The sequence below is a fragment of the Vicugna pacos genome, chromosome 4, assembly GCF_048564905.1.
Source record: "Vicugna pacos chromosome 4, VicPac4, whole genome shotgun sequence".
Taxonomy (NCBI): Eukaryota; Metazoa; Chordata; class Mammalia; order Artiodactyla; family Camelidae; genus Vicugna; species Vicugna pacos.
The window spans coordinates 7,899,117-7,925,938 of NC_132990.1; the positions used below are offsets into that span (position 1 = coordinate 7,899,117).

Below are 26,822 nucleotides of genomic sequence, written 5' to 3' on the forward strand. Positions count from 1 at the left end.
GGGGAAGACTCAATTAAGGCAACCTTGGTGGATCAGAATCTTGAGCTGGATTATGAAAAACATGGTATGTATTGGTAGACCTAAGAAAGAAGTCCATTTTAGATAGAACACTGTTAAATAAGGCATAGAGATGGGAATGAGCAAACTATGTTCACGGAAGGATAGAGGGCCCATTCTCATCTTTAAGAAATGTTTAAGTTTCTATTTCATGAGAAATTCTGTAACTGAAAACATACAGTGTTTTGTGGTGAAATGTAGCACCATGCATGATACCTATTTGACAGCAACCCTGGATTGGTTTGAGGGAAGGACGAGCCTCCTCCCGTTGGTGGGGTTCCATTTAGTCATGTGATCTTCTGTGCACCCTCTTCCACGTGGTTGGTTCTTCTTAGTATAGCTCTGAAATGGGATCTGCTCTCACCACTGTTTTTAGCCAAGATTAATAGTACCAAGTAGATCTGCTAATTGCAGGTGATTGGGAACATGAGATTCTGATGTGACACAAGACATGAGTAAAATCTAAGTGGAATGGCTCCCTGTTTTAGTGGCTTTAAACTTGCTTAGAATTATTTTTTCTTTCCACAATAAATCAGAATACTTTTTCTAATTGTATTACTTCATGGGAAGTGACAGAAAGACTTTAGATCACTATATGAGTACAGGATTATGAACAATTTAATATACACAAATCACCTTTTTGGGGGTAAAATCCAGAAGCTAAAATTAAAGAAAAATAAAATATTCTAACTCCATTTTTCTAATAATGCAGGGAAGTTGCCTAATAAGTGGAGTATAGGAAGAACATATATGAACTATTAATCTATGTTTATTTCATCTCTTAAACTTTTAATTTCATGTTTTAGCACTGGAAAATACATGTAATTTATAAAGAAATACATTCAGTGCTTGCTCAAAAGTTGTTTTTGTTTTGTTTCCTTTTACTGATGGGAATGTGTGATCTAAAATGTGTGGAGACCACTGCTTTAGATCCTTGTTATTCTCAGCGTGGTCTCTTTACCAGCAGCAACAGCATCACTTAGGAGCCTGTTAGAAATGCAGGGCCTCAGGCCCCACCCAGACCTGCTGAACTAGAAGTCTGCGTTTTAACAAGATCCCTGGTGCACATCTGAAAAGCAGTGACAAAGCACAGTCAACTCTTCATAATGTATGGTTTGAGTTGTGGCAAATTTTTCATCCCAGGACAGTTTCCCATTGCCACTCATCTTGTCAGCCTACAACCTATTGCTGGATTAGATGGAACCACAAATATTTATATGCTGCAGCCCTACTAGAGAGGGCTGTCCTCGGGGTTCTGTAGTCATACTGCCTTATACTATCTCAGTGCTTCTTTAAGTTAGATCCGAAACTAGAGAGACTGAATTTGTACCAATTGTTCTCAGCCATACATAAAAGCTAACTCTTTCCACATTTGTTTTTGGTAGAATATAATAGCAGTATGCATTCAAAAATCAAATATGTTCTTTGGAAAATTCACTTTTATTTTCTGGTTCTTTTTATTCATCTAAGTTCCTTTCAAGATTTAAGTTTGTTTTTCTTAAAAAGGTGAATCTTACTTTCTTCCTTATGGAATGATTATCAGATCATCAAATTCTTGATGGTTAGTGATTGCACAGAGAAATAAAATTGCTATTGAACTTTTTTGTTCAAAATAGCTCTTTTAGGAAATTTTATAAAATAGCGTTTTAAAAATAAGTGTTATTCAGCCTCCCTTGGAATAGGTTATTACATACCTTTCCTTGAATTCCAAAAAAGGAGTTCCAGAAGTCACTCTAACTGTTCTTTAGGTAGATCAGAAATATGAACACTATTTTCCTTTGAAATGCTAGGGGGAAAAGTGGAGAGATATACTTGGGTCATGTACCCAAGACATATGAAAAAGTTTTTCTCTTCCCCCTTTATTAACTCACTCAGCAGATACTGAGTTTAAACTATGTGATATGTACTGTGGTAGGCAATGAGGATGTGAGTATGGACAAGACCATCTGTCCACGAGGAACTTAAAGTTGAGGTGGGCTCCATCACAAGTACAGGTATACAGAAATATACATCCAAGTCGTACCACGACCAAAATAACTTCTTACCAGAGATTTGGATTCCCCCCAGTTAAGATGTTATTTGGATAGTTCAGAGAACTGCTAGGTTTTCTGACAGGAATTCATCAGATTTTTTTTTCCTATAAAGAAAGTCTTCTCCAGTGTATGAAAGAAAGATTATGCTGCCACCATTTTTGATACCTACACTTTCCTATTAGATATCTCATAAGAATGTTATGAAATGTTTCATGTCCTTAAATCCTCACTACTTTTTCTTATGTCATACTGTGATTTTTCCCTAGAGACTCTCCTCTGATTTCTGGTTCTTAATAGATTGTTCTAAATCTATTTCTTCTTTCCCTCTTAGCAATATATTGTTTTGATAGATCCTTGAAGGACGCCTGCAGATCTCACTGACACATAATACGCGCTTTAGGAGCCATGGAGGGAGATAGATGACAATACTGCCAAACCTGTGGGCTGAGGCTTTGTTCTAGTGTATTCCTTGACGACTTAACATTTGCTTATGACCTTGGGGTGTTTCATAATTCACCTAAGCTTCTGCCTCTTCCATTTTACTACCCAGGATTTACTGTGAGGATTCAATGATTATATGTTATATGTATCTCTGTAAACACACCATGCATTGTGTGGCATAGCAAGCACTCAATAAACATTTTCTTAACATTTAGTAAAAGAATGGTAATGTCTATTAGACTCAAGTAGCATTGTACAGTCTTAGTATATGACAAAGGCCAAGTTATACTACATTTACAATGAGTGGCTTCTATTGTATTATATCTAGGAAGAACATGTCCTTTTTCAACTCGAAGAAGGGATTGAAGCTTTGGAAGCTGCAATTGAATACAAGAACGAAGGTATCCAGAGTCGCCAGAAGTCACTCAGAGCTTCATTCCAAAACCTCTCTCACAGTGAAGCAAATGTCTTGGAAAAGCTAATTTGCCTGAATCCAGTTGAGATTAGAGCTATTCTTCTCAGATATTTCAATAAGGTTTGTGTTTCAGGGACAAAGGATTTTCTTATAAAGAGGAATCAAGATATTTACACAGCTCACATTTCTGTAGAATTTACAGTACTGAATGTTGTCATCTAAAATTTCTTATCCAAGTATGTAGGCCTAACTTTGTGAGGTTCTTAAAGTTGAAGTGCCTTTTGAAAGAAGGGATTTTGAAGTACTTTTAAAAACCAAAGAATTTGTTATATTCCTCAGTCACTATTTCTTGGATGTTTTCTAGATTCGGTTGTTGCTACTCAGCATTTGTGAAAAACTCAAGGGCCCTGCACATTTGGGTTCCCCTTCCTTCATTGCTGTAGGGTAGGGGTACCTGTACTTTCTCACCCTACCCTGAGAATTGAAATGGAGATGAAATGGTGCATTAGTGACAAAGATAGTAATAGATTTTAGCATTAACCTGAATGTGCTTAATATAAATAAAAACATTTTGTTCAAATGTGACAATTTACTGATGCAGAGATGTTTCATAGCATTGAAAACTGTATCTATCTTTTCTCTAATGTCTTCTCTTAAGATAAATATTATGAAGTGTTGAACAAGTAGATTATTCTTTTCTGTGAAAAATATATTCAATTTAAGGGAATAGCAGAAAATTAATGAAAAATAAAACACTTAAGTTTTAAAATAAAGTTCTGATTCTGTTGGACAAATGAAATAAAGATGAACAAATTAATGGAAATGTTATACCCAGCCCTCCTCTTGGATAATTACTGTCAGTAGTAAGAGTACATCCTATCACCAGATATTTAAATGGAGGGCAAAAATATGGTGGTTATTGTCCGAGGTTTTGGTATAGATAACTTTTTTTAAAATTTAGATTACTCCTTTGTAGTGTTCTTAGACCAAGGGTTCTTAACCCAAAGCTCCCAGACCAAGGGGTTTTCTGATCTGAAGAACCCTTTGTGGAAATGAGTATTTTTCTGGAGAGAAAGTCATTGCATTATTAACAAGTTCTGTGACACAGATATTGCCTGAAGTATTCTTACTTTATATCAGTGCAGAGAGGAACCCACTAGACTGCATGTACAATCTGAGACCAAATTCCGTATTTGTAGTTTAAAAAATTGTGTCACTTATTTATAACATTCATCTTGGAGTTAAAATTGGGAATTATCTAGATGTTACAAGAGTCTTTAGATTCTTGCTATCTTTTTAGATTGGAGAAATAGAGTTGTAGGATTGTAAATGTAAACTTCGGAGATCATGTGTAAGAAATAATGGAGGGGTGATTGTTAGAACAACATTATATTTAAAATGAAATTGTTACCAATTCAGGACCCCAACAAATTCAAAAGGCTGTTAGGTTATTTTATGGGTATGTTACAAAGCATTTGTCTGGTTATATCATGGTGATTATGGGAGTTCATCTTTATGAAGTCTAAGAAAAGTAAATAACCTGTTATATTAGGCTATCTAAGACTCACCGAAAAGGTCAACAAATGTCTTTGCTAGGTGGTTAATTTGCGAGAAGCTGAACGGAAACTGCAGTTACAGAATGAAGAAATTAAAATGAAAGTTCTGGAACGGGATAATACAGTTCGTGAGTTGGAATCTGCACTGGAACATCTGAAATTGCAGTGTGACCGGAGACTGACGCTCCAGCAAAAGGAACATGAGCAAAAAATGCAGCTGCTCTTACATCATTTCAAAGGTACCTGCCTCTTCTTGTCAGCTGTGTAAAGGTGATGTGTAGGAGGAGGATTGGGAAAGGAAGCTAGGATAGAATTGGATCACTTAAAAGCCCATCATGGGGGGAGGGTATAGCTCAAGTGGTATAGTGCATGCTTAGCAAGCATGAGGTCCTGGGTTCAATCCCTGGTACCTCCTCCAAATGAATAAATAAAATTTAAAAACCTAATTACCTCCCCCTGCCAAAAAAAAAAAAAAAGATAAAAAAAGAAAGCCCAACATGCATAAATAGTTACTACTTACGGGTGTTTTGTGCTTTACATGTTTTGGTCCACATGCTGGGACAGTTGACTTTGATGTCAAGCTGTTTGTGCTTGAAATGGCATCCCCTCTGCCTGTCCCCAGCGCCACAACTGCTGCAATCCTGTTAATTTATTTTTGGTCTAGTTTTCATGTAGGAATGTGGGGTGACTTCTGGCTTGGTGGTGTACAGTTGAAAAGGTCCTATCTCCCAAGGGTATAGAATCTGGATATTTAAATTACTTTCCCTTCATAAAATTAAAGTGATAGGTTCTGTCAGATTTCTGGTTATATTTCTTGTTATAAGTATCAGTCAGTTGTAAATTTTATGCATTAAGGTTATAGCTAAGGTCAAAATTAGTCTACCATTGAAGGGCACACACTGTTACCAGTGCACAGTAGTTCAGCTGTCAACTCTGGTGTAGAAAGAGTTGTCACAGCAGTTGGTCCTCACCATACGGCTTATGGCTGGTACACAAACAGTTGCTATGGCAACAAAATCACTGCCTAGCAATACTGGTAATGCTTCAGTCCAGGCTGCTAAGCTGCCAGTCTTGATTCTTGTGAATCTACAGCTGGAAATGACTTAAAAAGGATCTGGAAGAAGCAACCTGAGAAAGCAGAAGATTGAAAAATATATGCATTTGAGTGTCAAGACAATTTGCCTCTAAGTTAATTCTATAACCAGTTAATTAGCAACCAGTTGCTTGATGACAGATTTCCTTGACAGGATTCCAGTCGTTATTTCATGCAAACATGCTCTCCTTACCTTATGTTAATTGTCTTAAGTCTCTAAGAGTGATATTTTAATAGAATTTTTAATATGTTTTTCAAGTGATTGGCATTGTATCACAAAAGCTCATGCTTTAATCAAATGAAAACATTTTAAAAATTACTCATTTCTATAGCTGGGACAAGTTTTTCATAACAAAGTTGTTAACTGAGAAATATTAACAATTTATGAATTTTCTAATTTCAACTGAATATAGGATGTAAAATTAAGTTGATTCTAATGATATCCTTCATGGGGATTCTGACTTATGATACTATTAATTTAAAAAAATTTAACCAGGATGATGGATTAATATAAAATATACAATATACTTAGATCAATTTTTATAAAACAGTTATAATAAAAGAAAATTATAAACCAATAGGGCCATTTTATAAACTTACCAGTAAGAAAGAGTAAGTCTGAAAGTGTGTATCTCTGAAGGTCAGTAATCTGGGTTTTACTGGTTCTAGAACATAATCCAAATGGATACAGTTTTGGACATTCCTAAATATTAATTAGAAGCTTTAAGTTATTGTAGCATAAACTAAAACTTTGCTTGTGTTTTTCCCCCTCTTCTTCTTTAAATGGTGTTTTCCTTTGTAATTTAATCTCTGTAGCCTCTTTTGACAGGTTTCTATTTTTTGTGGGTTTTTTTGGCTGTATATTTCTTGAGCCTATAAACTTCAGGCTTACGACTTTCCACATATCCATAGTTCCTAATATAAACTAATGCAGCTAGTGGACAGAGTTCCAAATGTGAACCTTAACTTCTGCTGTTCTGAGGATAAATCTAGTTAGTAGTGACTCAAAAAGTGTTTATGAATCATGAAAAATGTTGTAGTTGATAGGGGTTAGGGTGGAGAAGGGCTCTGTCTTAACTTCGAAAAATTTTACAGACAGAAGAACTCAAATTGTAGCTGAAAACAAATCCATTGAGGTAACAGATACATGTAACACTTCTGCCCTTTAAATATAGTCGGGGAGCTCTGTTAGAACATAATTTTCAATAATTTATCTTAAACTGATTTTAAATGTAAATTTCTATTTTATAGAGCAAGATGGGGAAGGCATTGTGGAAACTTTAAAAAATTATGAAGATAAAATCCAGCAGCTGGAAAGAGATCTTTATTTCTATAAGAAAACCAGCAGAGATCTTAAGAAGAAACTTAAGGAACTGTTAGGGGAAGCAATTCGGCGGCAACTAGCACCATCAGAAAGTAAGAGATTTAGTGTTACTTGTCATGCTGACACCATAGCATGGTTTATAGTGGAGCCTTTCCCAATTGATAGGTTATTTAGAATTAGATATTTAACTTCTGTTTGTCTCTGTAAACAAACAGTTGTCTAGTCTATGTATAAGAATCACTGGAGAAGTGCATGAATGAACAAATGTGTATGTGGAAGGAAATGATCATTTATTGGATTGCCTGCCACGTAGCTGGGGCTTTTGCATTCCCTAACTCACTTAATCCTTAAAATACCCCTATAATATGGAATAGCTATTGTTTTCCTGTTTTATGGTAAATGAACCCTTCTGAATATCACAAAAAAGTAAACTAAATAGTGAATAATAAAAGTAAAGGTAAAATAATATTGTATATATTTCTAAATTGGGTATTTTCATACTATGACCCCTGAAAATTAAAAGATATAATAAAACCCATGTTGAGACAAAGATGTTTTCTTGCATAATTATATGTAGATATGTAGAAATACCACCTTCCTCAATGAAATGATAAAACATGAAAAATAACTTTGCAAAAGTAAAAAGTGCCATGAAGGTGATATAGTGCTATGATTAAAACGGATCGATTGTCTGAGGGGGAGGGTATAGCTCAGCAGCTGAGCCCAGGGGTAGAGTACCTGCACAGCATGCGTGAGGTCCTGGCTTCAATCCCAAGTGCCTCAATTTAAATAAATAAATAAACCTAATTACCTTCCCCCTAAAAAACAAAATTAATTAAATTAAATTAAATTTTAAAAAAAGATTGCCTTTAAGCCCACCAATAGAGAGGAATCAATATTTCTAAAGTACTCATTTTATGAAAGAATTAGCTTTCCTTTAGAGAAGTATTCTTCTAATAACTTAAGTATGGCTTTTGAAAAGTGACTTTACAGCCTTTTAGTAACACAGCTATTTTGTACTTATAAAGAAAACTGCTGAAAGGTGGGTACAATAATATGTAAAGAGTACACCTAAAACTAATATAATGTTATATATCAATTGTATCTCAAAACAGATAATTATAAAAATGAAACCATATTTTATTTTTTGACTATAAAAAGCAATATATAGTCATTATAGAAAACTTTGAAATTGTAGAAAAAAATCACCCATAATCCTACCTACAACTATTAACATTTCAGCTTAATTCTTTTCAATATTTTCCCCATGATTTAAAAAAATTCAGCTGGACTCATATTGGGGTATAGCTTGTACTATATCCTATCTCAAAATGCTGCTCTAATGTGATGACATTTAATAAGACTTGTTTGAATTATAAAATATAGCAATTTAAATATATCAAAATTTTGAGTTCCCTAAAATGTATTCTATGTTTAATAATCAGTATCCTAGTTAATGCATAAGTGTCTTGGTATTCAGTTGATTGGTTTTTGATATTAATCTTTTCACTGTCTGCCTACCAGATTTGTGTTTACCTGCTTTGAATATTTTTGGCATTTTCAGATAGCAGAAAAGTTAATCTTTAGGCTAAAATATCTTGGTCACTTCTTGATCATGCTTCTGTTATAATGCATCTGTTTTCTAACATTTTGTGAGGATAAAATCGGTTTATATGGACATACAGTCTACATACTTGTTTAAGTATTTAAAACTCTATCCTTATAAAACTCTGTGAGGATACTAGAGTCAGAAGATCTGGTTGGAATACTAACTTCTTTTACTGGCTGTGTGACTATGGGTGAATTAATCTTCAGTTTTCCCCCTCAATGGTAAAATTCTGGAAGAGGGAAACTTTCTGTTGTGAGGACTCTAAGAGGCTTTTGAAGTGAGCCTTTCCAATGAGCTCATCTCTGCTCTCATATGATCCTTAAAAATTACGATGCCTGGCTCCCTTCCCCAGACACTGGGTATCAGGGTTTTTAAAAAGCTTCCAGCAAAGTTTGGGAGCCACTGTGATCACTCTGGTCGACTTTGTGAGTATCTGCTAATTCCACATGAAGATCTATGTCATTTGCTAGTTTAGGTTTTTTGTTTGTTAGAAGAATTTTAAAAACTAGAAAATGTTTTCCCTTTTTCTTTCTTTTTTTTAATTGAGGTATAGTTGATGTCCAATATTATATAAGTTTCAAGTGTACAACAAAGTTGTTCACAATTTTTAAAGGTTATATATAACATCAAATATGTTTTAAACCAGGGGTCACAAACTAGAATGCCTGTGGGAATCGGGAAGCCACAGTGAGCAGTGGGACTGTAGCAGTTGTCTAAATTGGCAGGGGCAGCTCTGCCCAGCTGCTGTTGCCCGGGAAAAATGATCAGTTCTTCTCATTTTTCTATAAAAGCTGGAAAATTGTATTTTTATATGAGACTTTCCACTTTTTAAATTTTGCATCACATGTTATTTTATAGGCTAAGTAAAACATGTCTGTGGGCCAGATTTGGCTTGGGAGCTACCAATGTACAACTCCTGTTTTTAAATTTGGTATTCACAGGACCAGAAGTGTATTAATTGCATCATCAACATATGTTAAAGTTAGCATTTTTCTCTGCATTAGGTCTGGTATCTATATGGACTTCCTCTAAGTAAGTTTTTGTCTTTGATATTATATGATTCTCTGATTTGAGGGCCTCAGGCTTCGATCTCTTCACTCCTGTCACTCATTCCAGCGGGGTGTGCTGTCTATTCCATTTTGATGGTGGAAGCTGTGGCATGTACCCCAGAATACATTCAGACAGTAGAACCCTGCTCTCATGCTGGGAGTGCCAGCCAGGAGTAGATTTTCACACACAGAATGCCAAGTCTCAGAAGATTCCCTGGAAATATGACCAGGTTTTGGAATGTGATTCACCAGTGGCAAACCCAGAAGAGGGCAAGTGTGGAAGGGCACCAGAGAGGCCTAAAGCACTCCTGTGTTTCCAGGGAGTACCAAAATCTCCTGAAGACTATTTCTCAACTTTTTCCCATTAATTATTAGCTCTCAGTCCTTCGCATGCAAGATGCCTCTACATGAAATAAGAATAATTCATATTTACACTTCTATTTGTCTCAAAGAAGTCATTTAACAAATAGACTTGAAAGATTATAATTTATATTGAGTGATAATAACGTAGTTATGTTAGGATTTCATGATTAAGATACCTGTTTTTGAGGAAACCTCTAATTTTTTCCCTGCTCTTTGGATTATTTTTAGATCATGATGCTGGAGATAGAGTCCAGAACCCAGACGAAGCAGGCGTGGTTTCAGAAGAATCAAAATGGGCGTCCAGAACTGAAAGTATGAAATTAAATGGAAGGGAGAGAGAAATAGACAGTTCCACGAGCATCTTACGAACGCAACCAAATCTGCAGAAGCTCTGGGAAGATGGCCCAGAATTACCTCCAATTTATAGCTCTTTAGCACCTACTAGTGGGCATTTGTTACGCAATGAGGACAAAACAGAAACAGATGAAAATCAGTTTACAAAATCTCACAGTCGATCATCACCCCACATTCAGCCAGTAGGAAATGTGGGACAGCTGCATGGTGTCACACCTGTAAAGCTGTGTCGCAAAGAGTTACGTCAGATTTCTACCTTCGAACTATCATTACGACGTTCCAGTCTTGGGGTTGGATCTATGACTGCTGATTCCATTGAAGTAGCTAGGAAACCGAGTGACTTAAAAACTTAGACATTTAATAATAGAACTTTTAGTTTAGTAGGTGTGTAAGATTCCTTTTTCTAACCTGTTAAAAATTAAAGCTTAAGCTCACTAGCTCTTTCCTCAGGATAAAAGAAGAAGGGGAGAAAGGAATCCCTAATCCTTTTGTATACTATAGATGTGTATTTCTTCTGTAGTATATTTGAGGAGTTTTAATTTGTATTTCCATAATAAACCAAACAAACACATGCTTTACAATACTGTCAAGTAATGGGACTTTTAAATATTTCCACTTATAAACTTGCTTAAAATTTTTTCCAGTCATATTTGAAGAGCAAAACTAAGAGTAGAATAATAAACTAAAATATTCCTCAAATGTATATTATTATATTAAAGTATATTATGAAGTACATTATTATAAGTATGTTATAATACCTTATAAATTCAGATTGTTGTTCTATAAATACAAGGATATCTTATTATTTAAAAAAACACAATTAAATATTGCTTATGTCAGAGAGTCACCTGCTGCGTATGTTTTGGCACAGCTGAAAATTTGTGCCAAAATGCAGCCTGCGGGCTAAGGCAACTGCCTGGGTTTATAGATTAAGGTTAATTTATGGTCCTCAGAGCCCATACAGGGTGTTTAAGATCAGTCTTAAACATGGGCTCTACTCTTCTTCTGAAATTGTTCTTAGAGTGTTATATTATTGGTTTGCTGATACTATGGAATGTAAGTTTTCATCTGTCCTCTGCCTGTCTATTCAGCGTACCTCTTTGGGAGAAGTGGATACAGCTCCATGGAATAGGGGGAAACAAGGATAGAATAACATGAAAGCATTCTGACATTTCAAGGAAAAGAAATCTGGTCACATGGAGCACACTTGTAAAGCTTGAAGTCCAAACAGAGGATCTTTAGCTAATAATCTGATGGACTTAATCTGAGATTCTTCTCTACAGCCTGCTTAGTCAGGCCTTGTACACAGGCTGGCCAGATAGCCCTGGGGCTGTGAATATATAAATGAAATTTTTTCTTCAAGTTTTTTGCTCTAAATCTTATGATATAACATAAACTTCAGTTTGGAATTAAGAGCTAAATGTTGATTTGCCCAAATACAATTTGTACTTTTTAAAATTTTCATATTTTTCATCCCATTATAATGACCAGAGGTATTATTTTGCTTTTTTTTGTTACTTATATTGTTATTTTTGTTACTTTTCCAAACTTTCACTTGTAAAATAAAGTTTTTCTTAAACTGATTAATATTTGGGTAGGGCAGTAGCAAAGTCACCCTGATTTATGGGTGCCTACTCAATTAGAATAAACTCTTTCTTACTGACTCTAGTTTTTCTTATCTGATGCTGCTTGCTAATTTTTTCTTTTATTCTTTCCTCTGTTGCTGTTGACCCTGACCATCTCACCTGAGACCCAACTGTTGCCCTATGCTCAAAGAGTTTTCTAGTTTTTTCTAGTTTTTAGCTCCTAGGGAGTAGGGTTTCTTGGTCTCACTGGTAAAAACCAGTTCCTATAGAGGAAAACCAAACCAAAACAAACTTCTAAATTGGTGAATAGTTTCTATATCTCTTAAGTATGTTACTAAAACTCACTTAAATTATGGGTTGAACAGACTTCTGTGGTCTTACCTGGAAATGGAACCATAGTTTTTATAACATCCGCCCAATGAGAAACTACTTCAAACAACAAATTTACAAACCAACTTAGAAATTTTATTTTTAACAGCGACTATTTGAAGTCAGATTCTGGTTTTAAGCTAGTTTTCTCTTTTTGCCTTTGGTTTGTAGGTTATATATTTAATATACATCATACATAAATAATGACAAAAGGCCAGTGCCTTAACAAAGCACAGCAATCATATACTTATTAATAAACATATTTATTAATGAAGCTCCTAATTTTAAATTCCTTATAAAATTAAGCAATAATTTAGAAACAACTCATAAAAGAATTTATTTTGACACTGGTATTCTGCCTGCCCAAGAAATTGACACATATTTGTTTTACCTGTGGAAACATAAACACATTTTCTAAAAGCAAGCTCACTAACAAAACAAGAAAATTTATGCTAAACCAACAATGAATAGATTTGATAATGCAAATGTGAACTGACTTCTAAATAACAAAGGTACAGTTTTTTTTTCTCCCTTTTGGTTAAACATACATCCTTCATATATGATAGATTTCATATACATACTCAAACACACATATACAGAATGTCCTGAATAATACATTCTGGGAGTGAACCTCTTGTCTTTCTAGTTTAGTCGGTGCATTCACAAAGGAAAGGAAAATTAAGGCATCTCCCCCAAGGCAAGTGCAACTTTAAATATATACACTAATAATAAATTTTACTATTTGTTTCACATGCTCTCCTTAAATATTTTGTCATTGTGTTTACCTTTTTGCATGTATATGAAATATGCTTATAGTTTTTTTTTGTTTATTATGTTTTTCCACTTATACAGAGCATTTGAAAGGAAATATATTTGCCTCCATGAAGTACTAATTCCTTCCCTGACTCCAGAGTGTCATAGATAAGAGTTGGAGAATTCTATGAAAATGGAAACTCTAGGTGTCAAGTGAAGGTACTTTTGTGCTTTAATGTTTGTTTTCTTTTGCTAATGGTTTATTTTTTTCCCCTCAGTTCTTCATATCTTCATGAATTCAGGGTCCAAGAAGTCAGCAAAAATATACATATGATCTTCAGTAATGTGGACTTTATTGCCACTGACTTGTTTGTATTAGTCCAGGTCAATAAAGTGATAAGTGCTTATTGAAGAATGGGTGTCATATTTTTTAAAAAAGGAGTCTCATAGTATGTCTCAGAATGATTTGCTAAGGAGTCAGGTCCTTAGTGGGCGTTTGTTTTTATAGTCAACACAAATTCTCATGCATTAAATGCAGGTATGACATGTTTTACTCTTTCATTTATTTCCTGAGAAACATACTTGTGACTTTTTAAAACACTGGGGTATGAATAATGAAAGCTCAATGTTCATTCATGCCTATAATGCCTCTCTCAACTTCACTGGAACTTTTTAAAATATTACTGTTAAAGATATAACAGGCTGCAGGCTACCTTGTTTAGTACTGTTAACACATTCTTCTACATTTATATTTTTCAAAAATTGAAAATAAAGGTGAGAGTGAGATATCATAGTAAGTTTCATAAATGCACTGAGTATGTAGTATTTTTGAACTCATTTGGGCAGTAGTGTTTAAAGGGTGGGTGTGGGAGCATCTGTCTAATAGGAATATTTTATCAATGTCAGTGTTTACCTGGAGGCTGAGGATAAAAAGCAGACTGACTTTTCATAAGTTTTATTGTTTTTAAATTTTCTATAAACAGTGCTCCCCTTAATGCGTGCATAAGAAGAGACTGTTTCCACTTCTTGCTTTTGGAATGCAGTGCATATGTGGCACCAAATACTGGAGTGGTATTTGAGTTTTATAATGGCCTTCATGTTGACCCTGACAATACCCCAGTATGGTGATAATTAGAATAAGAGAAATTATAAAAAGGAAGCTGAGAAAAGCTTGATATTATAATACTGGCTTTTGATAGTTTGAATCGGTCTTAGTTGTCCATTTTTATATCTTTTTTTGTAGGAATTTCCTCAGTGAAGCAACAGAATTTGCCACTATTTGAAATGCTAGCAGTGTAATTTAATTGAACCCAAATATATTGACTTAGATTTATGTATTAGGTTCTACTGGTAAATTATGACACAAAGTTCTACTGAGTTAATCTCTATGGTACTTTAAGGGAAAAATACAAGTCTCACAGGCTTTGTTACAATGAGCAAGATCTTTAATATGCCCAAGGAGCAAAACCATTCACAACAGAAGAGGAGAAAACTAAATATTTAAAAAATTTTATATGTATGACTGTTGAAAATTTAAAACTCCACTTATTAGTTAATGCTTGTGTAATTAAAGTAAAATAAAAGAAATGTATCTTGAAATAGTATTTGCATACTGTATTGTGGTTTTAAGCTTATTACAGTATATACAAAGCAAGGTACAATTTTTCAAGTCCAAAATAGTAAATATTAGTAGAATTTATTTGATCTACGGGGTCTCTTAAAAGAACCACTTCTTGGACCCTGCCCCAAGTAACAAAATCAAATTATAGGCAAATTATAGCTTGCTTACCTCTCACTCCCCACAGTGTTCCAAGATTCAAATAGCTCTGATAAAAACAGGAGAAAAAGAGGTTTATTTTAAAGCGTTCCATAGACCAGCAAGGGATTTTCAAAAATATTTTGAGAGAATATAATTCTATTTCTCTTGCAACAACACTGCAACTTAACTTAAATCTTTGGCTTTCTCTAAACCCTAAAGAATACTCCTAGTTAGTACTGAATTTGCCATTTGAAAATATACAACCCAGTTTTTATACTGATTTCTCTTCCTATGATGACTATTGAGGACTATATGAAAAGAAGCCACCCTAAACAGAATTTAAATGGAAATTGTGGAGCCATTCAATAGGGAATTACAAGAAACAGTAGTTTTGGATAAATTCCAACAGCTATAACATCAACTGAAGAATAGGACTTTAGTGATTTTTACTAGTGAAGAGCCATGAATATGTGCCAAAACAAACACTGTAGACAGAATTGACAGGATTTATCTTTATAAAACAATACTTAACCATTTTGCTTAGTTTTTCTCTCTGCTAAAATATCCCTGAATTTTTCTACTGAAAACATCTCTGGATAAAAGACTTGCATTCATAATTACAAACCAGCAGCTACTGGCCTGCCTTGAGAGGCTGAATTGATGTTATTCATTTTTGTTTGTGGCCTGCAGTGGTATTTCACTATCCACCATGAAAAGGAGTGAGGACTTAATCTTAATTCAACTGATTTTATAATTTTGATAATATATAAATATTAAAATTGTCGAAGGTTTTTGCTGTTACATTCTAGCATGATTTTTTTTCTAGGTAGGGAACAGGGCAAGGTACTTTTTTTTACTGAGGTGCCAGTCTTCTTTTGAAATTCCCATCAGCTGGAGGTTGGGCAGAATTTGAATTGTTCCATTCAAAGCCTGGAACTAAGCCGATCTGTTTCACTAGACATTTCCCCAGCCAGGACCAGGTGTCACTGGCTATAAGACATGACCAGAACATGATCTAAGTGACCCAGGTTATAATCTTACTGATGGAATACATTAAATAATACTTTCTTAAACACCAAACAGCCTTTTCTTTTAAAATAAAAAGCATTTAAAGTCAAAATCTTGTTTTTCAAATGCAATTCAAAGTAATTATTTAAGAAATTAATTGGAAGTGAAACTGCTATTTTTACTATATGTAGGTTTTTCTATAGAGTTGGCTGTCAAAATTGGGATAACTTTTTAGCACAAATGTGGTTGCTTACTTTATATATATCATAACACATTTTTAAACAAATTCTCAGAGTTTTAGTTATATATGTTAGCAACAGTAGAAATAACTATTCTTTGGAAAGTTTCATATGAATTCTATTCTCACAAGAAAATATTTTAAAGATGTGGCGAGTCTTTTTATAGGCATAAGAAGTACTTCATTTCTTTGATTTATGAACAAAAAATATATTTTTACTGGGTTTTTAACCACCAGTTTTTGGGTCTTTGTTACTTATTTCTTTAGTAATAGTTGCAATTTTGAATTATTGATGAACTCTGGCTAGAAAATAACTTTTCTTATAACTGAGACGTCTGGTTTCCTCCATTTGGTAATCACAAAGATATTTTAAACTCAGTTTTTCATTCAAGGAAACTGTAACAGTTATTTTTTTGGTACATGTATAGGTGTGTGATCAAATTAACAGCAAAGTCAGGCTTTGTTTGGCATTGAGTACTCTTAGGTACTGTATACAAGAAGAATATTAGAATTAAATCCAACATTACCATGATGGTCTCCTTTATAAGTACTCTTGAGGGAAGATCATTCCCCTTAGTTTGCAAGTGTCTGCCAATGTTAAGGAATATATTACCTCTGTTTAGATCAAAGCACCCATGACCTGTGCAGCCAAGTAATCAAAGAGAAAGCCAAGACTTTAAGAGTGATGGAACCTACAATCAGAAGTATTCTAGCGGATTGTGAACAAATAAATCAGAGAAGAATACTAACATATACACTCTTCCTGGAAGAGTCACCTTCAGTGGTACTGAGGGCCTCTTAGTGAGGTTTATTACAGAGTTCACTATTTCACTATTCTCTGAGGAGGGAAACTAGATGTAAGGACCTGATTATGTGAGTTTAGTTGGCCAGGCTACCACAAACCAAAGTACCCTTCAGAACCAGGCCAGTGCCCTGGGGTTTAGTTCTTAGAGAGGGAAGAATCTGTGCCTCTTTCAAAGGGTGAGATGGTAACTAAAGTTACTCGTATTCTGAAGACATCACAAAGATGGCATCTATAGACAACAGATAGAAATTTTCTGTAGATAATTTATAGGCATTTTTCCTGCTTTACGTTTTCTATTAACCTTTTATTATTGAGGATTGAGCTGAGAACTAAAAGCCCTGTCACTCAAGGAACTTACTATTTCAGTGATAGGTACTATGGAGAAAATACAGCAGGGTAAGGGGATAGAATATCAAGGATGCTCTTTTTAGATGGAAATATGTTTCTGAGCTAGGCAAACATGCACAAAACTGGAAAAACTAGATGTAAACTCACTGACAAAAATTGCTTTTCAATGAACTCAATGCATGTATTCGCAAAGGGGGCAACTTATCATAAATTGCATCTGAACACAGAAATCACATCCAGCTAGTTTTTATGGGAGGGGAAGAGCACTGACTGATTTTGCCGAGCCATTTTGTCCTTCCATAAACAGGAAACTGCTCTAGATCTACTGCTTTGATCTATAGAATTGCTTAGGATTTATTTCAGATTTAGGATCACATTTCACTTAAATTTTTTTAAATTGAGATATAATTCACATAACATAAAATTTACCATCTTAAAGTGCACAATTCAGTAGTTTTTAGTATATTCACTGTGTTGTGCGATCACTAATTCCAGAACATTTTCATCACACCAAAAAGAAACTCTGTCTCTATTAGCAATCAGTCTCAATTTCAGCTTTCCCCCATCCCCTGGCAACCACTAATCTACTCTCTGTCTCTATGGAATTGCCTACTTTTGACACTTCATATAGATGGGTATCATACAGCATATATCTTATACTATATGGCTTCTTTTCCTTACAATAATGTTTTCAAGATTCATTCATATAGCATGTAACAGTATTTCATTCTTTTTTATGGCTGAATAATAATCCATTGTTTATCCATTCATGAGTTGATGGACATTTGGATTATTTCTACTTTGGGGCTATGATGAATAACCATGCTATGGAATGCTATAAATATCTGTGTACAAGTTTTTGTGTGAACATGTTTCAATTCTGCCTAAGAGTGGAATTTCTGAGTCATATGATAAGTCAACGTTTAACTTTTGGAGAAACTCTCAAACTGTTTTCCACAGCAGCTGCACCATTTTACATTCTCATCAGTAGTGTATGGGGGTTCCAGTTACTCTACATCCTTGTCAACACTTGTTATTGTCTGTCTTTTTGATTATGCTCATCCTAGGATATGTAAAGTGGTATCTCATTGTGGTTTTGAGTTATATTTTCTCAATTACTAATTTCATGTGTTATTGGCCATTTGTTTATCTTCACTGGATTAATGGCTATTCAAATCTTTTGCCAGTTTAAAATTGAGGTATTTGTCTTTTCAATGTTGAATTGTAAGAGTTCTTTATATATTCTAGATACAAATCCCTTATCAGATATATGATTTGCAGATATTTTCTCCCATTCTGTGTTGTCTTTTCACTTTTGTGATGGTGTCCTTTGCATTGCAGAAGTTTTACTTTTGATGAAGTCCAGTATAAATATTTTCTTTTGGTTGTTTGCTTTAGTTCTCATATCTTAGAAACCATTGCCTAATCCAATATCATACAGATTTATATCTATCTTACGTGTTAAGAGTTTCATTGGTTTAGCTCTTAACGTTTATGTCTTGAGTCCATTTTGAATTAAGTTTTGTATATAATGTGAGGTAGGGGTCCAACGTTATTCTTTTGTGTGTGGAAATCAAGTTGTCTCAGCACCACCTATTGAAAAAACAACTGTCTTTTCCTTATTGAGTTGTCTTGGCACCTACGTTGGAAACTAATTGACCACAGATGTTTGGGTTTGTTTATGGACTCTTGATTCTATTCCATTGATTTATGTCTGTCCTTATGCCAGTACCACACTTGATTACTGTAGCTCTGTAGTAAATTTTGAAGTTGTGGAGTGTCAGTATACCAGCTTTGTTCTTTTTCAATATTGATTTGGCTATTTGAGTTCCCTTTAGCTTGAATATGAATTTCAGGAACAGCTTATCCATCCATGCAAAAACTCCGGCTGAAATTTTGATAGGAATTATATTGGCTCTATAGCTATATTTGGAGACTATTGCCATCTTAACAATATTAAGCTTTCCAGTCCATAAACATGGACAATCTTTCATTAATTTAGATCTTAATTTCTTTTAACCCTGTTTTGTAGTTTTCAGTGTACAAGTCTTATGCTTCTTTGAAATTTATTCCTAAATATTTTTTCTTTTGATGCTATTGCAAGTGGACTTGTTTTCTTAATTTCATTTTCAGATTGTTCACTGCTAGTGTAGAGAAATAAAACTAATTTTTGTTTATTGATCACAATTTGGTTTTGGTGGACAGTAATTTTAGGTTAGAAACACACCATACCATAAATCGAGGAATAGGTAATGTTTACCCATACAAACTGACTTAATAAGCAGAAGTGCAACTTCTTGTTGTTGTTAGTGGCAATGATAAATTTTAGCTTATTATTTTAAGATTATTCCTTCAAGAATTATTTCTGTTTTGTTGCCAGGTGAAGAGTGGTAAGAGCACAGAGCACAGCCAGGTAATTTGGCTTCTGTAGTCTATACTCTCAGGTCTTTCACAGGTATTTTTCCTACTTAAGTAAAACACAAAAGGAGCACCCTGTCTCTCTGTATCGTGAGAGTACTCTCTGTATATTTCTCAATGCTATGTATTTTAAAGATTAATGGAAATGCAGAGAAAGCTAATTTATTCAATAAATTTTTATGTACTGGGTCTTATGCTAAGTGCCGAATGCCAAAGGAAACATAGTTTAATAAATCACAGACCCATGCATTAAGGAGCATATAATCTGTTGAGGAAAGACTGATGGTAACTTTGACCATTTACTAGGCTCCATGTGTTTCTGTTTCTTGTTTTACACCCTTATTTTGATGAGGTACCTCCCTCCAGAAGGTTCCTGAGCATATGCAAGTTAAAATTTTTTTCATTTTGACATCTTTTTCTTGCTCCCAGCATTGGCTCTATTTCCTCTGTTTCTTTTGTTTTTTCTTCTTTTTTTCCTTTATTCCTTCCTTCCTCTCTCTGTCCCTCCTTTCCTTCCTTCCCTTCCACTCTCTCTGCCTTTTTCTTTTCTTTTTTCCTTTTTTCTGTTTGTTCATTTCAGGCTCTTTCATGTAAGGGGGTTTCTTCAAATATCTGGAGATCCTCTAACTATTCACCCACATTTAAGAATGAAATGATTAAAAGTTGATGGGATCCTCTGTTGGCAAGAGCAGGGCTTGTCCATTGTTGGGCTTCACTGTAAAAAGATAGGTTACAAGCCACATTCTCCATTATAGAACCCTCCAACTGTCAATGTTTTTTCTCTTGGACCAGCCAATTTTTCCCCCCAGAGGAAGCTGCCAATTTCCTGATGGGATCCCAGCATTCTAGAATCCGAATTTGGGAACGAAGCTGGTGGGGATGTCTCATAATTCAATATGCACAACTTCATTTAATTCTGTTTTTCTGTGGAGTGAGTCATCCCTGTCCTCAGCTCTGCCTGGTGTCCAGAGGAGCTCTGAGTCAGATTCTTCAGAAAGTAAACTTCCTATCTGCTGAATTAAGGCAGGAGGGAATGGGGTAGGGATTGGGGGAAGGTAGGATCCCACTGTTCTTCATAAAACTTTCATAATACATTCTCATTTAAGGTGTGGCAGCTGTAGTTTCAGAGCCTTTCCAGGGCCTGGGACTTGAAAAGGTTCACTCTGGTTGGCTCTACCTCCTCCCAAAAGCTTATGTATTAAATTTCTCAGTTTGGGTACATTAGTTATCACTCATGCATCTGCTTTCCATGTTCCCAGGTTTGCTGACATCTTTCTCAGCAGAAGATCTCTTTTCCTGTTCGCTTTGCCTTTATGGGTTTATATTTTTATCCCTTCCCTGTCATTTTAATGAGGTATCTGGAGTGAGTGGAGAAAAACATGTGGTCAATGCACCACGTTTAACCAGAAGTCTCCGTACCATCTATATAGATGTAATGAACATATTTTCTAAGTAGGAGAAGTCCTAGCTATAGGCAGTTCCATAAGAATTAGATAGAAGTACAATAATACACCTTTTAGTGAGTGCTAATATGTGCTAAACAGTCTTGTAAATGCTTTACATTTATTATATGTATTACGTATTTTATCCTCAATAACCCCATGAGATGGGTGATGTGCTTACCTCCCAGCAGTCTGACTCCAGAGCCCCTATGCTATATAATACCGTGGTGCATCATCTCCTAAACTACAGGTTCTCTTGTTATTTTTAATTTGTCAGGTCTCTAGTCAATCCCTATTTTCTGTTAACTTAAGCAATACCTGTGGTTCTCCATGTAGATTTTGAACATGTACAGCACATTATTTGATGTGGCAAGGCTAGTATCACTGTTAATATACCTATTTGAGGATACACGTTGGAGGTAGAAGAGACTCTTTAATGACAAATTTTAAAGCACAGACATTTAAACTGGGAATCCTGGCATGTGTGTGTTTTATAATACGGACAGATGGGCATTTCCTCTTAAAGAAGCAGTAACCATCTGTAATCTGAGAGGTCAAAGAGAAGCAATTAGAATCCCACATTAGTAACACAAAACTTTAGAACGTCTGTTTAAATGAAACATGATAACTGCAAGACTTTAACATCTTAAATCACCGATGACTTTGAACACCTTAATTCAGAGAATTCAGCTCCTCATTCTTTGAAGATTTTAGCACCAGGCTCATTATCACTCTCACCACAGCTACTCACTGCACCAACTCTAGTGTCACTTTGGTGGATAATTCTTTGCAAAGTAAATATATAGACATAGATATATCTTTCAAACACTTACTGCCTCTCAACTCCTGGACCACCTCTGTTTGAACGATCTTTGCCTGTGCTATCTTAGGTACCCACTGTCACGTCCATTCCCTCCACCTTGACATTACTGACCTTCTTCCAATTTTAATTTCAAGCCTGCTACTCTCCAACCCATTTCCTCTCTTTTCAGGTCATTCTCTATGGTACCTAAACTCCAACAATTCTTCAACCTGATGAGAAACACCATTCTATTCACCCTGTCATCTTTTCACAGTTCCCTACCCCTCTCAAAGCCTTCCTTTTTACTAGATCTGAAATTATAATGTCTCCTTTGCATCTACCCTCAACTACTTTGCCCATCTCTCCCCATCATACTCGCCCAGCCAAATCTCAGTCCTGGGTAATCCTAAACTACCTACTCAGTGCCTGCTCATAAGCAACTAAATATAGCTGAAGAAAAATGCACAACCATATTGACTGATTTCACTGTAAATTCATGACCACTCACTCAGGTGGGCCCTTAGTAGTGTCTGCAAACCTTTCCATGTTTTCCTAGTCAATTCCCTCTCCCGCACTCACAGACTATTATTTCACCTCTCTTCCTCCGTCCCTCCCCCTTCCAAACTCCCCCCCTCATTACTTTCAGTTAATAACTACATTAGCCAGAGTAGACTAAACTGCTATAACAAATAAACACAACTGTTATGGCTCTCGCTCAATAGAAATTTATATCTTGCTCACATAATAATGCAGAATGGGTGAACCAGGTCAGTGGGCAGCTCTCCTGCATCCATGCACCTTCTTTCTTGTGGTTCTGCCAACCCCAGGGGCTTGTAGTCATCTATAATCCAGCTGTCAGAAAGGAAAAATGCATGAAGGAGGCATGCTGGCCCGGCAGTGACGAACATCATTTCTGCTCACATTCCACCAGCAGTAACTTCACATTTGACCATTGCTAACTGAAAGAAAGGCTGAGAAAAATAGTCTGTGTGCCCAGAAAGGGGAGAATACACTGTGATGGACAATTAGCATTTTCTCCAAATGATCTTCTTTCACTGAGAAAACAGAAGCAACTAGTAAAGAACTTCTACTTTGTCCCGCTGTCAAATCCACACACCTACTTCAATATGGCCCATGTATGTGGGGACTGGAGGGATTATATTTCTAGGCTGTCCCCAATCACAAAGGGGCAATCTCCAAGCTTTCAGTTAGAACAACGTGGGCACAATGACCACACCACCTAATCACAAAATTCAAACATACCTTCTTTCCTTGCACTTTTTGACCTCTGTGGTTTTGGATATCCTGCTCCTGTCTTTGTGAAACTCCCAATTTATCTTGCTTTGCCGATTCTGCATTGCCCTGCTTCTTCCACTTCCTTCTCTCTTTCTTTGCTGACTTCTCCATCTAGATTAGATCCCTTCTTTCTCATTCAGGTCTGAGTTTCTTGAACTTTAATGTGATACAAATCATCTGGGGTTCTTGTTAAATTTAAGGTGCTGATTCAGCAGGTCTAGGGTGGGGAGGGCTGAGATTCCACCTTTCCAACCAACTCCCTGGTGACACCAGTGCTGCTGGGCCATTGACCACATTCTGCATAGCAAGGTTCTGAATATCTTCAAGATTCTGCCCTCTGTTTTCTTCTTTTCTCTCACAGTGATATCACTGCTAGGCTGATAACTTCCCGATCTCTTTTCTAGTTCAACCCTCTTTCCCATAATTCAAAGCCTTTACATCTAAGTTCTTAGTGTCCACCTCTGTCTGGCTGTCTAGGAAATCTTTCAAAGCCTTAAAATGTTCAAATCTAAACTGATCTCTCCTAAAGCAGTTCCTATCTCTAACTGTCTTTTTTTCTGTCTTTTACAGTTATCTCCAAACTCAAAACTCTCACTGTCTTTGATTTTTCTCTTCCCCCTTCATCGACTAACCTTCAGATATGTTCTCAGGCTATTCTCTCTTACTGGAAAACCAATTAATTGCCAAATTCTGTAGATTCTGCTTCCATATCATCTTTCAGTCAAGTTCTTTTAAATTCCTTCTGCCTTACCTTTAGCTGAGACTCACCATTACCTTTCATCTGGCTTATTGCAGATGTCTGACCATTTTCCCTCTAATTTCTGTGTCCACTCACAGAGAGATCAAAGAAAAGCCTTGCTTTTCTTTCCCCAAACTTTTGTTACAAATACAAATTCTTCCACCTGGCATTTCAGGCCCCATTCTCCTCTGTGTCTCCACTTCTCAACATGCTCTAGAGTCTTACCATTTGCTTTTCCTGAACACGACTTTCACTGATTCTTCATATATGTTCTCATGCTACCTCTTCTGGCTATAAAACTATCCCATCTCCTTCAGGGTCAATCCCTAATGCCTCCTCCTTCTCAACTGCCTTTCTTTCCTGATCTTCCAGACAGGTCTGAGCAGTTCCGTGATCTGCTGTACTCTGTATTTTCCACATGGCACCTATCATAGTTTGTTTTTTATTATAATTGCTTTATCCTTGTTTTATTCCTTACTCTGAAGACGAGGATAACATCTTCAACTCCCCCTCTGTAACCCTGCAGCACCTTACCTAGGGGGCGTCTACTATTAGATGAATCAAAGTGATTTAGGGAGATAATGTGATGCAGCGGTAAGCAGCACAGAATTTGAAGTCCGGACGTTAGGGTTCCGGCTCTGGCATTTATTAGCTGTGAGGCTTTAAGTCACTTAACTTGGCTTGTAAAATGAGACTCCTACTACCTGATAGAGCACCAAGGGAGATAATGTCAAAGTGCTGTAACTACAGAGAACTGGGCAATGTTATTTCCTTACAGAGATGTGATGCAGTCTTTCTATTCCAATCTTGATTTGCAGGACCATCCCTACTTCACTAACGGGAGATCGAGCTCCGAAGGCTGGGAATTCGGACCCCCAGGTTCCACAGCCCTTATCCAGTTCAGGGCCTTCTAACTGCTCTCCGCGATGTAGGTGAAACCGCCCAACCGCGGGGGAATGGCCTGGACTCCACTTCTCTTGGGAGGCCTGGCTCTTTTCACCCTCTCCGGGAAAGCCCTTCTCTTCCCGGTAACCCCAAAGACCGCGGCGCCTCCGCCTACGTGAGACGTTTGGACCCTGCCCGGCCCCCGTAGCTCCCCTTCTCCAGCAGGTGGTTCTGGCCCTCTCCCCTAACTCCGGGCGCTCACGTCACGGGCGAACCTCTACCCACGCGCCAGCGCCGCAACCAACCGAGAAAATAAACAAATCCCCGCGCGCGGAGGCGGGCGCGCCAGGCCCCGCCCCGCCCCGCCCCGCCCCACGGCTCTCACACCGCCCCCTCCGGCGGGACTTCCCTCCCGCCCTCGGCTCGCAGCTGCGCTTTCCCCGCCCCTCACCGCAGCCCGCAGCCGCGCTCCTCGCCGCGGTCCGCCCGGCCCGGCGCTCCGGAGCCCGTTAGTGCCCGGCGCCCGTTCACAGGACGCCGCGCGACCCCCGCCCGGCGCGAGTCCGACCCGCCCCTTGACCCAGCCCAGTCCCAACGCCCAGTGCGGCCGCCCCGAGAGCCGCGGAGCGGCGGCGGCGACGGGGGGAGGAGGGTGAGGAGGGCCGAGCCGGCGGCCGGGGAGGCCCGGTGAGTACGCGGAGGGCGAGCTGCCTCCCGAGGGTCCTCTCCGGCGCCCCTGAGGCGGTGGTGGCGGCTTGGCCGCGCCGCTCCGTGCGCCCCGGGCTCGGCGGTTGGGGACTCGGCCTGAGGCGACGGGCCCACTGGCCGGAGCCGCTGGGCAGAGTGCGCGGGAGGGCCGCTCTTCGGGAAGGGCCGCAGCCCCGACGCTCGGCGCCGGGCTCGGGGCGGCGGAGAGAGACCCGCGCGACCCCAGGCCCCTGCGTCCGGGCCGTGCCGGCGCCTCCCCAGACCCCACGGGGGTCGGGGCCGGGGGTGACCGTGGTCGCGGGGCCGCCGAGTGACAGGTGCCGCCGTCCCCTCCCCGCCGCGGGCATCGCGCTTCCTCTCGGGGAGCCAGGCGCTCGGAAATTTCTGGAGTGACGACCTGACTCGCTATTTTCTCCTTTCAGGTTTTGAAACCGCTTCTCTTGCACGAGTTAGGTCTCGCCCAGCCCTGTTTCTTTCTGTATGTACTTTGCGCGAGTAAGTTTTGGAGCATCGGTTAACAGCCTATGGGTGAAATTTGGCTTTCGTTCATGAATGAGGTATAGTGGATTACTTTCTGAATAAAGTGCTCCTACTCCTCCCCGGTAGCTGTTGAAAAGTAAAAGAGAAGGGTTTTGAGTTTTGTTTTTTGCTGTTATTGTTTGGAACAAGGAGTCTTACAGAATTTTTGTCATCTCCAGCATTTAGGGTGCTTTGTAGATATTGAACAGTAACGATAAAAAAAATGGCTCATTAAATTGTCTTTTTTCTCCACCTTCTTTTAGAGTTTTCATTTTTACCTTAGCTAGATTCTACAGTGGGATAGGTGCTACGACTCTCACTGGAAGCACTAATAAAAGATCGTCTTTTCTCTACTAAAAAGCCAGTGAAAGTTTTTCTACACCGTTCTGTATCGTCTATTTCTTTATGTAGTAAACATGTTTGTGGTTGTAATCTGAATCAGTTTAATAAATTTGACTTGCAGCTATAAAAATATTAGAGAAACTTTATGGCAAGTTGAAATATTAAAAAATTTTAATCTATGGAAATACAGATTTTTTTTCTTAACAGGTTTATAATGCTTTAGTTCATTAGTCGATTCCTAAGTAATAAAGGATATTCATACAAATGTTTACAACAAACTTATCTATAAGATACCAATCAAGTATCTTCACTCTATAGATTAAGGTAAAAAACTCAGAAGTTGAAAAGAGATCAAGGAGGCAAATGAAAATACATGTGCTTTATTTGTGGGAGAATCCCTCAGGTCCTCACTCAGTACCTGCTTGTACTTTTTGCTTATCTTTTTCAGTCCATAGAAACTAGGCGCTGCAGGTTGGAGAGAGGAAGCAGTATTTAACTATGAAGAAAAAAG

At 37.3% G+C, this 26,822-nt stretch overlaps 2 protein-coding genes across 9 annotated transcripts in view; both read left to right on the forward strand.

Annotated features, from left to right (window-relative positions):
* Window positions 1-25,974, forward strand: part of KIF27 (kinesin family member 27) — a 78,203-nt gene extending 52,229 nt beyond the window's left edge. For 5 of the 8 annotated variants that reach the window (XM_072959209.1, XM_072959203.1, XM_072959204.1 and 2 more), the window contains 4 exons: window positions 2,860-3,066; window positions 4,543-4,741; window positions 6,847-7,011; window positions 10,169-11,957. In XM_072959209.1, the coding sequence (XP_072815310.1) occupies window positions 2,860-3,066; window positions 4,543-4,741; window positions 6,847-7,011; window positions 10,169-10,647 (1,050 nt within the window). In that variant the 3' untranslated portion in view covers window positions 10,648-11,957. Of the gene's footprint in view, window positions 1-2,859; window positions 3,067-4,542; window positions 4,742-6,846; window positions 7,012-10,168; window positions 11,958-13,101; window positions 13,414-19,540; window positions 19,574-24,675; window positions 24,786-25,872 lie in introns of those variants that run through there. The other 3 variants (XR_012071845.1, XR_012071846.1, XM_072959205.1) reach the window with 3 other exon arrangements.
* Window positions 25,262-26,822, forward strand: part of GKAP1 (G kinase anchoring protein 1) — a 54,488-nt gene continuing 52,927 nt past the window's right edge. The window contains exon 1 of the mRNA XM_072959210.1: window positions 25,262-25,429. The gene's annotated coding sequence lies outside the window, so the exon portion shown is untranslated. The remainder of the gene's footprint in view (window positions 25,430-26,822) is intronic.